General features: G+C 43.5%; 1 protein-coding gene across 2 annotated transcripts in view; it reads left to right on the forward strand.

Annotated features, from left to right (window-relative positions):
- The window catches only part of LOC123480124 (nuclear body protein SP140-like protein), a 32,945-nt gene extending 21,637 nt beyond the window's left edge, over positions 1–11,308 (forward strand). For both annotated transcript variants that reach the window (XM_053919172.2, XM_053919171.2), the window contains 8 exons: positions 414–518; positions 1,669–1,811; positions 2,985–3,032; positions 7,818–7,933; positions 8,621–8,738; positions 9,037–9,114; positions 9,329–9,472; positions 10,240–11,308. In XM_053919172.2, coding sequence (XP_053775147.1) covers positions 414–518; positions 1,669–1,811; positions 2,985–3,032; positions 7,818–7,933; positions 8,621–8,738; positions 9,037–9,114; positions 9,329–9,472; positions 10,240–10,335 — 848 coding nt within the window. In that variant the 3' untranslated portion in view covers positions 10,336–11,308. The remainder of the gene's footprint in view (positions 1–413; positions 519–1,668; positions 1,812–2,984; positions 3,033–7,817; positions 7,934–8,620; positions 8,739–9,036; positions 9,115–9,328; positions 9,473–10,239) is intronic.
- Positions 11,309–13,465: the final 2,157 nt, after the last annotated feature.

Below are 13,465 nucleotides of genomic sequence, written 5' to 3' on the forward strand. Positions count from 1 at the left end.
TGTAAAGCTCCATGTAAAGGCAGAAAGAGAATGCAGTGCAGAATGCAGAGAGACAAGAGAATGCAGAGGAGCCTGCTGAGAGTGAAATATCTTTGGCAGGACAGCAGCTGCATGTGTCACTGTCACGTAAGAATCAGGGGGCTGACTGCCTGGGGACCTAAGACAGTTGTATTGACGCCTGGTGTCGCTGCTAAAGCATGCTGATTGTGGGGGGTTTGAGAGGTGGAATGAAGGCAGACATTCTGTGGTTATGTATCAAAAATGCCACTGGAAGAAAGACTCTGAAACTCTGGAGATTTGTGGGATAAAGTTGTCTAAGTACCCCTATGACTTTATAGAAACAACCTCAACATGGGAGAAAGTTGTACATGTGCAATTGTGGAATGAGACAAAATGAAAAACTTCTCTTTCAGGGTCAAAAAAGCAGGGAGAGGAATTTGTGGATTTTCACTCTGAAATACTTCCTGTGACCTGTGGAGAGATGACAGGCCTGTTATATAAGACCAAGTTGCAAGAAGGTGGGTTTAATGGTGTATTTTAATGTGTAATACTTATTTAAAGGACTCATAAGAATTGATGGAATTACCCATGTGAATTACTCATCGTTCAAGAAACGGAGGCCCCACTGTGGCTTAAAATAAGAAGGAAGGACCCCTAAGATGATGTTTCTGCACTGTGAGCAGTGTGCATATTAAGTGCTCACCCCCATGTGCAAGTGCCAGTGAGGATGACCAAAGGACCAAAGAGAAGTGCAGGATCATCAGTGTATGGGTGGAAAGTACTGCATTTTCTACTTTGAATCAGATATAACAGGGAAGAGGCCCTCAGCCTGCACGTTCACATCCTGTGGACCCTCTGGGTAATCACCATCAGGACAGGGGGTTAGATGTAGTGAGGAGATCCCAGAGTTGAGAATCAGAAAACCTGCGTCCCAGCCTCAGCCCTGCTGAGAGGGACAGTGTGAAGACTGGGACCTTCCTGAGCCTGAAACTTCCCATCTAAGAGAAGGGTAATATTTATAAACCTGCCTCCTGGTGTGACTTTGAGAGTTAGTTTACATAATGAATATAACGTGTTTTGTGATTTTAACATTAGAAAGTTTTTCAATAATTACCTATTGTGATGAACTTCATAGGAGATTTCTCTTAAAATGGATAGTGAAAACCAACTAATATAATTGTCTGCATCATAACTATGTTTTTAAACAGCTTTACTGAGATATAACTCATACAGTTTACCACTTAGAGGAGGGGTCTCGGTCCACAGTGAACGTTCTGCCTCCACACTGTCCCAGGGCCACCAGAGAGTTTGGCCTGTTCCCTGTCTCCAGAATCCAATAGCAAATTGCAACCATCTTGTTGTGCAAAGTCACATTCTTTTCCTTGTAGGTGACTTTAAAATACTTTTATAATGTTGAGTAGATGTTAACGATCGCTTTTGTTGTTGTTGCTGCACAAAGGTCAAAGATATGTGCACACAAAGCAGGAAAGCTTGAAGGGGATATACAGACGGGGTTTGGGAATTCTGATGCATGAAAGGGGGGCTCAGACTCTCCTAATATTGATCCTGAGCCCAAATTGGGTGACTTCAGACCCAGGGTGGTGGGAGGCCAGTGTCTGGGCTCTGAGGACAAAGAGGTGCCAGGATCAACTTGTCCCACTCCTGCAGGATCCACGGCAAAGTGCATAAAGACAGACGATGGAAACTGGTTCAGCCCCCAGGAATTTGAAGCTGCAGGGGGCTATAAGAGTTCAAGAAATTGGAAGACTAATGTGCGCTGTGGTGGGAAAACCCTAAAACGGCTGATGGAGGTATTTCAGTGATGGGCAGGAGGTGTGACTTCCCTTGTTGTGGTCAAACATAAGGTCACTCACTGATTGACTACCCAATATATGTTGAGTTATCTCTAGAGCCCTGAGGCCCCTGACTTTATGCTTTCCTGGGGGAGAGTTGCCTGACCCTCATACCTCAGTACAGGGCAGCATATCAGTTTGTCAAAGGGGCTCTTTCCAGGTAGGTTCAGGAGCTCGAGGAGGGAAAGGTCATTCTGACTCTGGTGCTTGCAGACACTTTTAGGCCCCGAGACAAAGAAGACTGACTGCATTCAAACAAGTGGGCAGCAGGCACTTTGGGGAAAGAATGGCATGGAAACCAAAACCATGATCAACTTAGCTCTGTGGGTCGAGGTAGATGGATTGTGTATGACTTGACCAAATCCATCAACTGGGGTTGTATGCAGCGCAATTTAATGTCAGGCCAAAGAGTTTAAATTCATGACATAATGCAGAACCAGGGAGATCTCCTGAGGTGTGAAATGGCATATTTAAAACAGTATCTCAGACAACGTGGGGACCTGAGATGACTTCATTGTCTTTCCGCCCAAGAAACCTATAGTCAGCCTACAAGTCTCAGCTCCCATATCACTCCTGTCTGAATGCTCCCTGACTGGCCTGCCCTGCTCATCCCTCCCTGGGCCCCCTGAACTCACTGTTGAGGCCCTTCTCACACTGTCTTTTTTTTATCCTTGCATGCATTCCCTTTGTCTCTTTGGGTGCCCCTAGGGTTTGTCCTTCTTTGTCTGCCCCAAACTACCCAGGTGTCTGACACCCTGTAGGTGTGGGACGTGTGTGTGTGTGTGTGTGTGTGTGTGTGTGTGTGTGTCAGTTGAATAGCCCTGGTGTGAAGAGGCAGGTCTGAGTGGCACTGGTGGGGATGGAAAGGAGGGGAGAAGTATCAAGTAAATTGTGAAGGAAAATCTCTGAAAATTTAGGAAAAAAAGCATACGAGCAAGGAAACGTGTTCTGATAGTGATTTTCTGGGTTCTATGCATGAGTTTTAGAATAAGTACAAGTGAAGAGAGAGAGGTTTTTTCCCATAGAGCTCATAGTATGATGTCAAGAAGAAATTTTTACAAGCAGTTTAATACCAGACTCACAAAACCTTAACACAGGCTAAGCATATACTCGGATCTTCTTATCTTTCAGGAGGAAAAGCTACCTATACCACCAAGAATATATGGCAGGAAAAAAAAGGTGATTATCCTTTTATCACATTTTTTATGGTTTCTCAATTGAGTGATTATCACTGTTTCCTCTTTTTGTTGCTCCTACCTTTATTTCACTTATTTCCTTAGCATTTTTCAGAGTTGCTCCATTGAACATTAGTTTGTATGCAAGGTTATCTGTGAAAGCTAAAGCACTAGATGTTCAAATAAGGAACCATCAAAAAAGACTCTTGTAGTTAAAGATATTGTTAGGGTGTCACATGTAACGCCAACATGCTTATGGAATACACAAAACATTTTTAATCAGGTCACAAGGTCATCTTCAACTCAATCCCAGATTTCTTTGATAAAGGTTACTATTTCTAACTTTAATGAAGTCTGATGGAGTCAAGTTTGCTCCCCGTCATCCAGATGAACCCGTCTAGTAGACGGTGTATCTTGGGACACATGTGAAACCATATACTACTTTATGAGATACAACACTAAGAGCATATTTCTTCTCTGATTACTTAAATAATCTTTCATCCTTCAAAAAAGGAAAACAAATATATACAGAAATCTTTCTTGACTAGAAATTATTGGCAAATTTTCCATGAGGATGGTGCTGTTGGGGAGGCAGCTCTTGGGAGAAGATGGATGTAGCCTAGGTGAGAGGCTGACCTGGAAAATTGTTTACTTTGAAGCCCCCCTTTGGCTCCAGCTCAGGGGCTGAGCAGGCCTCCTTTCTATCTGTGAAAGTGGTTCCCCCCTCTGTGGAAGAAGGCTGTGGAGACAACAAACACATACGTAATGTGCAGTGTAGATTCAGGACAAAGTGGTAGTTTTTTCAAGTTTCGGTATGAATGAGAACTTGAGAAGGAGGGGAAGGTGCGAGGTGCCATTCTCACACGCTTCAGGTTGAAGTGGCCACCCAGGATGTTCACAGAATTCTACATTAGCTTACACAGAGCTGGCCACTGGGACTTCATCTAACACTGGGAATGAGAGGTCCAGGCCTTTACATTATCTGACGATCTGCAAATTTGAAACTAAATATCAATCTTTGGGACTTTCCACGCACTGAGTTTACTGAAAATGAAATATATTTAACATACTTTATTCAGTGACTACTTTGAAAAGCAGTATCTCTACCATTATTCATGTGTCTAGAGTTACTTTATCTGGATTACCTAAAAGAGCTAGCAACTTCCAACCAATGGGTCTATCCTTTTCCATGGTTCCAACACTTTGTAGGAACAGGGAACAATTTTCTATGAAGTGTCTCAAAGTGGTAAATCTCAACATACATCACTACCTGGTGGTTCCTCTTGCCTACCTGAAATTCTCTTGCTGATGGAACCCTCAGTTTCTCTAAATTTTGGAGTGGCACTTGGTACCACCTGACAGTTTTTTATCTCCTGATGAAGGCCACTTATACTTTCTGGTGACAGCAGCTGTGTTGTCAAATAATCTTATCTACTCAGCCAAAGCAATCATTTATTATATGCTAACATTTGCTTAAGAAGTAGCATGTAATCACTTTTCTAAGCGCATATAGTTGAGTGCATAAAAATGCTGGATGTCCATGAGGAAGATTGAAATAATATCCCTGACCTCAAGGATTGTTTCACCTTCATTGTCTACCAAGGAAGTATTACTGGAAGCAGGGATTCTAGGGTACCCAAGAGGCAGGCGGTGACATGTCCCTTTCTCAGGTCACTCTTAAGGTGGATCACAGTTGTCTATGACCTCCCAGCCCTGGAGGGAGATATAAGCTGAGACTGCCTCAAGGGAAGGAGGCCACGTCATTCTATTGAACACACACAAACAATGCAAGTATAGTGCACAGTGGTCAGTTTCCTGTGAATGGTCAGCCAGGTGCCTTCTTGTGATTTGGATGGAAGCAAGATAAGGCTGACCTTCTGCAAGAAAAACTACAGTACCGAACATCTCGGATTCATTTTATCTTCAGTGTGATGCCCTCAGGAGGTGGTAGATATCTTCTCTGGGACACTTGTGTGGTTCCCAGGACTGTGAATGATAGAGGAAAACCCAGAGGGTCCTGTCATACTACCAGTAGCCAAGAGTCCATGGAGAGGAGAAGGCAACTGTTCCAACAAGAGTACCTTCACTCATGTTAATAATAATCTTCCCTGGGATAGATATTGCAGGCATGTCAACATTGACTTATAATATTCTCATGCATTACTAACCACACTGGTTCAGGCCAAATCTCCACTTAGGCTGTACTGGAAGCACCTGAAGACTTTTGTAAAGTAACATTGCTAGAATCCCATGCTCTATGAAATCTTATTTAAGCAATCTGAACTATTACTTGTCCATTATGATTGTTTAAAACTTTATATGAGACGAACCCCTTACCACTTGGCCACCGTGCCTGACAGCCAGTTTGAAACTTTATAGATGATTCTGTTACACAAGTTACTCATTCTGTGACTTAATGAGAGCACCTATGCCTGTGCCTCAACACAGACCAATTGATCAGAATCTCTTACATTGGGACAGGAAGTCTAGCATTTTATATACTACCCTTGGGCAATTCATCTGTGCAGCTGGCATAAGAAACAAAGAGCCAAAGAGAAATGGGCCTTAGGTTGAGTAAGGATGAAGGATGCCAGATTCTTATGCATCGGGTACAGTTTTTCTTTCCTTGTTCCTCTGGGAAGAGGGTTACCATGACCTGGAGAGTGATGATGGTAATCTGTGAGTCCTACAGTGAGGAGAAGGAAACTGTCCCCAGGCCTCTGTGCTGGAAAAGGCTCAGTCCTGTTTGGGAATGTGATTCATGCATATGGACTGTTTTACAGTAACAGTGGCACAGCCACTTGTCTTTAGAATAATCAGAAATATTCAGAGCAGTACAAGGTGGATACTATCATCCCTTTTCCCTCCTTTTCTTCAATGACCCACTTCCCTCCCACCCAGCACTCATCAGTGGGTGTGCCAGTCCCCAGGTGATTGTCATTTTTGTCACCTCACATAGTCAGAAGAGGGTAGGAGTTTCTCCAATGCCATGGGATAGTCAGGATGTTTGCATCTGGGATAGAACTACCCCCAAATGGTTCTCAAACTGGATTCTCACACAGTGCTGACCCAGGAAAGCAACCAGGGGCAGCTGTAGTTCCTAATAGTTCCTGGTTTATGTAAATACTAACTATCTTTTAAAAATGTGATGTGTTTTATTTATTTGTTTTTAAATATTTATTTTTCACAGTTATCCTTCCTTTTTCTGAGGTCCTTTAATATTCCCATACCTGAAATTTTGAGGATCATCTATTGTTGTGAGCTGATCTTATTCTGGTGGCTTTTAGAGAGTGCTTCACACAGTTTTCACAGTTGGAGTTTCCTATTGTATGGCTTGCTCTGGCTTCAGTGGCTGGCTTCCCATTTTAATCACCTCATTTTCATCCCATCATAATGGAGGGATGTTGAATGGACAGTTTGGGGGATGGCAAGTGATGGCATGTGTCACTGGATAGATGGATGGACAGGTGTTTATTCTTCTCATATACTCCCTGACTGCGGAAGGATGGCAGTGTCTCCCCTGCAGGCCTCACCAAGGTTTCCCTCTGGAACTGAGTGGACAACCAAGGGTTGGGGAGTATGGAGTATGGGCCCCCTGGTTTCTGTGGGAGGTTGTATCTGGCTTGTGTGAAAGATGCCATGACTGATAGGGAACTGAAAGCTGACATTCCAGGATGGGCAGGGTTACTGGTGGCCCCTGGACTAGGAGCATTGTTTAGCTGTGGGGCCTCATCTGGGAGAGCAGAGTGGGGAGAGTTCTGTGCAGATAGGTCGTCTGAAGCCATCTCAATGTTACCAGATGTCACAGCAGCACCTGACATTGAGCTTTAATATTAGTCCTTACACCATGTTTTCTTCATTAACAAAGGGCTCAGTCTCAGGGCAGTTCTTTGTCAAATACATGTGTTTATATACAACACAGTGTATCTTCATATCTGCTCTATAAATTTCCTTGGGTTTAATGAGTCAGAGTTATGCTACAAGACTGGGATGCAAATACTGTCAAATTTCCTCTTCTGTAAATTAAATTAAATATAGTTTAAGGCCACAGATTGAGACTGGTAAGAAATCTGGTTTCATTGATTGTAGGGTGGGGGGCTCATCGTTCTGTTTACAAAACAGAGCAGGTGCCATACTCTTTGGGTGTTCAGAGATGGAGCCTCCACATTTTACATGCCAAGTTGAGTTATGGCGCATCTTCCCTATGCTTCCAGAGCCAAAGAGCTCCATCCTTCATGACATCACCTGGTCATCTTTTCCAGGGTCTTTTCAAACTTGAGGCACTGTCATGGGTCCAGGGGCCTTCCAGGCCCAGAATCCATGTCCAGGAACCCCTGCCAGGCTCTTCAACTCATGAGTGGCCTTCAGCCAAGAAAAACAGGATGACAAGCTTTCTTAGAAGTTTATGCCATCTTATTAATTTCTGAATGTACCACCTTCCTAGAGACCATTTTAGTCACTGTGTTGTAGGCAAATAGATTTAACACTTTATGGCAAAAACTCGGTTTATTTACAAGGTAATAAGATAATTCACTTTCTATCAACATCATTGTTTTGTTTTGTTGCTAGGCTTTCTGTGTTAGAATCTCTTGGTTTATAGGAAAAACATTTCTGGTCTGGCACACAGATCCCTCCTCTAAACTTCACTGGGAAAAATCATTCTTTCTCTGAAATCTCCACTCAGAAGAACATGATTATTCTTCCAGATTCCCAAAAGGCTGTGCATTCTAGAATCTAATAGTGGTGGCCTTCTGGGGTCTCACTGTGGGTACATTGCTTTACCTTCTAGCTTGAAAAGCCAGAGGCATGTGAGATCTGCCAGTATGGAGAAGACGTCTTCGGCTGTGATACTTGTTCAAGATTCTTTCATGGGTACTGTCACCTCCCACCTGTGCAGACTGAAAGGTTTGTGAGACGCAGCCCTCTGTCTCCTTTAAGGGGACCTTCCTCCCACCATGCACACTCCCTATGGGGGGTTCCTTCATGTGTCCTGATGGGGACACAGCAGGGACAGAGGTATGGGGTCCAGCAGTATGATCACAGGAGTTGTTGAAAGATGCTGACAGTGGGGGGTGAGTATTCTCCTCTCTCCTCTGGGAGACTGAGGCCAGTGGCTGGGTCCTTTGCTGACAAACTGCTACTGTCCATTCCTGAGCTTTCTAAGCATGGACTGTAGGTCATGGTGGTGGAAGCCAGCTGTTTGTGTTCTGTGCTTATTCAGAAAAGGCAAGAAACATGAAGTTTTTGCCATGTTTTCAATTGGTGGATTGAGATCCTAGGCCCCTAGGGGTTAAGGTCCAGTCTCCAGCACTCAGGCTCAGTAGGCAGGACTCCTTGTGCTCCCAGCAGCTCAAGTGGGGAGAGGAGAGTCCAACACTCATCTTGACACCACTCTCCACCTACTGACCCTCAGTTGGTACCCTTGATGAAAAGAAGGTCATTGTCTCAGGCCCTACATGGGGGACCTAGAGACTCTGGGGAGTGTCCCCTTCATTCTCAGTCTGTGTCCATCAGCCTTTCCTGGAAGGAGAACAGTGGCAGCCATAGGAACAGTGGCTGTTTCTGAGACTTTGCTTTGCTCACTTATCCCAGACCTCTCAGGAGACCATGGAGTTGCACTTTCTGCAGGATAAAGGAGTCTTCAGGAAGTCAGCAATATCACAGGGAATCTGAGGTCCTGGCAAGGCCGATGGGGCCTGAGGAGCAGCTGGTGAGTTGAATTTGACTCCAAAACTTCTCTTTTCCCACTCACATGCGAGAAGTCAAACAGTCAAAGGGTGAGGGGAAGAGCACCAAAAGCTGTCTGCATTTCTTACCAGGTCTCAACCGCGTTGAAATCTCACTAGGACTTGCCGAAAAAATAGCTTTGGAATTATGTGTTTGATTCCCAGATCTCTACTTGCTTGAGGAAACTGCTGGGAAACTAGTGTGGCCATGCCTCTACCTGGGACACATATGGGATCATTCACTCTGAGTCACTTTTCATTCAAATCCTCCTTCTCTTTCAGAAATGTGAGTTCCTCCTCTTGGAGATCTACTGCCATTCAGACAACATCTCTCCTGAGCAAATACAGCAAGATAAGTATGTAAGTAATAATAACAAACCACGATCACAGGTTGCCAAGGTGTTACCTGGTCTTTACACGTGCGTTTGTGGGATTTGTGATCTGAAACCCATGGGAGTGAGAGCATGAGCTGCTGTTATCATTGCCTTGCATTTTGGCTGGATTTTGCAAGAATCCACAGAAGGCAGACATTGCACTGTATCAGAAATTCTCTCATTAATAATTTTTTCACCAGAGTGTGGAGACTTACCAATGCATGGATAATTTTATGATGTTGAACAAAATAAAGAAGAATCTAAGTGAGTGGCATTACCCCAACGTTGGGAGCTTTATGAGGGACATGCGCCTCATCTTTCAGAATCATAGGGCATTTAATAAAGTAAGTGTCTCTCCCACTTCCATTTCCTTTTTTCCTCCATTAAGTCGCTCTGCTCTCATTTTTTGGTGTACAGAAATTTTACAGTTTATCTCACCCTATAACAGGCCTATACAAGCAAGATATCTAAGAGTGAGTGACTTTTAAAATTCAAGATAGAGCACAGCAGTGAGTCCCTAGGTGTCCTGGCAACCAAAATTTCAGACCCCTGAGAGCTCATTCCTCTCTTCAAAGGCAAGAGATGCCCACTGAGAACAGTGCGTCTTCCCTGCTCCAAACAAAGTGAGAAGAGAATTGTGTCCTAAAGTCATATTATCCTTGTTATCACCCCCCAAATATTACTAATCCAACTTCTCAGAAATTTCAGACTCCAGGTTGCTTGATATGTGAATGAACCATATATTAACAGGAGTCACCAAAGAGAAATACAAGTGACAATTTGAAAGAAATATCACTGATTGTACTTAGACAGCTATAATATTTTATGGTTACAAAGACTTTAGATTATTTTTTAGATTATCACTAAAGTAAAGAACCCAAACCAAATGAGTAAGAGTCTCCAAGGATGGTAGTGATTTTCCAGGTTTGCCTAGTTAATAGTAAATAACTGTGCACTCAGGACACAGGAAATACTTTTAGCCACATGAGATTTTAATCTTAACTTGGTTAATGTAATTGAAGTGTTTTAGGCAAAAGTTGCAATCATCCCAAATTGTGATGTGTCTAATGACAGTGATAATAAGTGTCATTATTTTTGCCATTCTTTTCAGGATCATGCCTTGTACTTAATGGGAATTAACCTGGAGGCGGAATTTGAGCAGAATTTTAAGAAAGTGTTTGCTATTCAGGAACCTAAGAACACATAGGCCACAAAATTGAATTAGAAGACAATGCATGAAGAAAATTAGAAGTTCAACAAAGAAAAAGAAAGTATCAAACAGTTAAAGGGACACGCTAGACCCAGAGCAGACAATGACTACACTGAAGAATTGAATAGAAAGCTTCAATACCAAACTCAGTTAAGCAGAAGAAAGAATCAGTGAGCTAGAAGATAGGTTATTTGAAATAATCCAGTCAGGGGAGCAAAGGAGAATGAAAAGGAGTGAAGAATGCCCACAGGACTTGGGAGACATTTTCAAGGAAACATATTGCATTGTGGTACTCCTAGAAGGTCAAATGAAAAAGAAAGGAACAAAAAGTCTATTTAAAGCAGTAATGATTGGAAACTTTCTAATTTGGGGAGAGAAATGGTCATTTATATTCTTACAGTCCACAAGCCCACATAGGTTGAACTTTATTTTTTTTAAACTTTTTAATTTTTAAAATTGTTGTTCAATTGCAGTTGCTCCCATTTTTCCTCCATTACCCTCCTTTGCCTTACCCTTTAAAAGGGCTACATCAACACACTTTATAACTCAATTGTCAAATTTGAAGACAAGAGTTTTGAAAGTAGCAAGAGAATAGTGGGTTGCCACATACAACAGAGCCCCCATAAGATTGCAAGCAATTTTCGAACAGACACTTTACAGGTCATGAGAAAGTGAATGATATATTGAAAATATTGAAAGCAAAGAACTGCTGTTGAAGATTAGTACTCAGCAAAGCTGTTCTATATACTTAAAGGAGAAATAGACTTATCCAAGCAAATGGAAGCTGAGGGCATTCATCACCACTACAACTGCATGGTAGCTCAGTTCATTTGAGCATCGTCCCAATACACCAGCATTGCAAGTTCAATCCCCAGTCAGGACACATACAGGAATTAACCTGTGCATAAATAATAAATAAATAAATAAATAAATAAAAGGAACAATATACAGATTTCTCTGTTTCTTGCTCCCTTCCTGTTTCTCTCAATTCAATGAGTAAAAAATTTAAATAAAATAAATATTGTATTAAGAAAAGAAATGTTAAAGGGCATTCTTCAGGCTAAAATAACAGGAATATAATTAACATTGTAAAATTAAAAAAAAAAAGATGACTTGAACTCTCCACTACACACAGTTGGGTGCTCTTTCTTCCTTTGTTACATGCACAGGGAATTTAGAGCAGGAAGGAAGTAGAGAGAAGGCTGTGACCCAAATTCCTTGGGAAGAGACGGCTGTGTAAATAAGTCCGTGAAGCAAAAACCAGATTCAACAACCATAAGTCAACCTCCTTCTTTAAGATGGAAAAAAATTCTTAAGCTTTTCAGCAACAACTTATATGCCTCTTATGTATAGATGGTTTGTAAGTATTCACTCCAACTGCAATTCTAGAATAAGCCATGTTTTTCCTCCAGGCATATTATTTGCTGTTATTTTGCTCATGAAACAAGCTCAGTCTAAGCAGGCATGTTTTTTTGCTCCCGTGAGCCCAGAAGTACGAAGTGTGTCCAGCCTGGCTGTGTGTCTCCAAACAAATACGTGCCTCTGATGCCCTGCACAGCAGCATCTCTTTTCCTTGGTGGGCAGGGGGCTCATGGGCACTGGAGCCACTGGGTCTCCAGAAGCCAGAACAGGGCTGGGCCTGGGAGTGGGCAGTGCTGGTCCACTGTTTATGAGCGGGGATGGAGAGTTTTCCTTCTGATCCATAGAAGTGAGTTACTACCCAACCTGTTGCTTTCAGAAAACATCTAGAAATTCTGGACAATGGTCAGAGAACAATTGTTTGAGACTCCTGCAAAGTGAACAAAAGTTGGGTGAGTCTGGATGTAAGAGGAACCACAGAAGCAAGCAGCATGAGATGTTTCCTGTTTACTGACACCTGACTCTCAGAGCAGTCACAGGCTTGTGTGGGCAGCCTGAACTTTGCATAAAGTTCTTTCTCTCTGTGTATGGTCATCAGAGCCAGGAAGAAACCATGGCAACCATGGTCTCTGGGGGTGAAGGTAGAAAACCCAGAAGAAAGAAAGGGGCAGAGGAAAACCTCAAATTCTGTGTATGAACTCTCCCCAAGTATCCTGACATGAGTTCTGAAACAACTGACAGGCAGAGGGTGACACAGATGGAGGTCAAAATACCCACATTCTTCCTGGTAGAAGTGGGATCAAAGGACATGGCTGAGATGTGTGCCAAAAAGAATCCCTAAATCTGAACCCTAGCATTGGATTTATTCACAGGCCTCAGCTGCTCTAATCTACCACTCTCCACCCCTCACATACCCCACAGACCACTGTCCCTGTGCACTTGAGCTTGGAGGAACACAAAGCCCAGGCCTCTCCAGCAGGATGAGCCCAGGGAGACCCATCAAGAAGCAGACTCACCTTTCACAGAACTCCCAGTCTGAGAGTCTCCCCAGAAAGGAGGGAGGGCAGGGGCCCAGCAGTCCTGCTGGTTGATAGGCCACCTCGGACAAGGGGACATTGGTGCAAGGCCTGAGTGTTCCTTCTGAGGTCAAGGTGCCACCCTGTCCATTCCTTCATCCACAGAGGTGCTGCAGGACTCCATCCTCAGCCGAGTGGCTGCTGTTGCTGCTGCTGCTTTCTTCCTCCTGCCTATGAATCCTCAGGTTTGGAATCCCTGCCACATCTCAGGGATAAACCTCTGTCCCCAGAGGGTCTCCCAGGCTGGAGACTCAGCCCATTTTTTATGTCTGTTTGGAAGCTGCCCCTGGTGAATAAGAGAAACCTGTCCCCTCACTATGTTCTCTGCCCTGTGACCCTCCTTTGATGCATCTCCCGCTTTCCAGGTTTCCAGGCCAGGAAGCTCTGGCAAACAGGAATCCTCCCTGTTTCCTTGAAAGCAGGAATTGTCCCTGTTGTCATTGCTCTTTGCCACCCTGGAAAATGCCCCAGGCACTGCTTTCTCTCCTTCATTTCAGCCAAGCAGGACTGTTAGGGAGTCCATTTGCTTCTGAAGATGGTCTTCTTCGGTTCCAAACCCGGGTGGCTCAGACTTTGTTTCCTGGATCAAAAATGTTTGCTTCCCCACAGGGGACTCCTGATCCCATAGAAAACACTGCTGTTCACTGAATGGGGTGTCTGCCCAGCTTTCTCTGGTCCCAGGAATGAGATTC

Source organism: Desmodus rotundus, chromosome 2 (assembly GCF_022682495.2).
Source record: "Desmodus rotundus isolate HL8 chromosome 2, HLdesRot8A.1, whole genome shotgun sequence".
Lineage (NCBI taxonomy): Eukaryota > Metazoa > Chordata > Mammalia > Chiroptera > Phyllostomidae > Desmodus > Desmodus rotundus.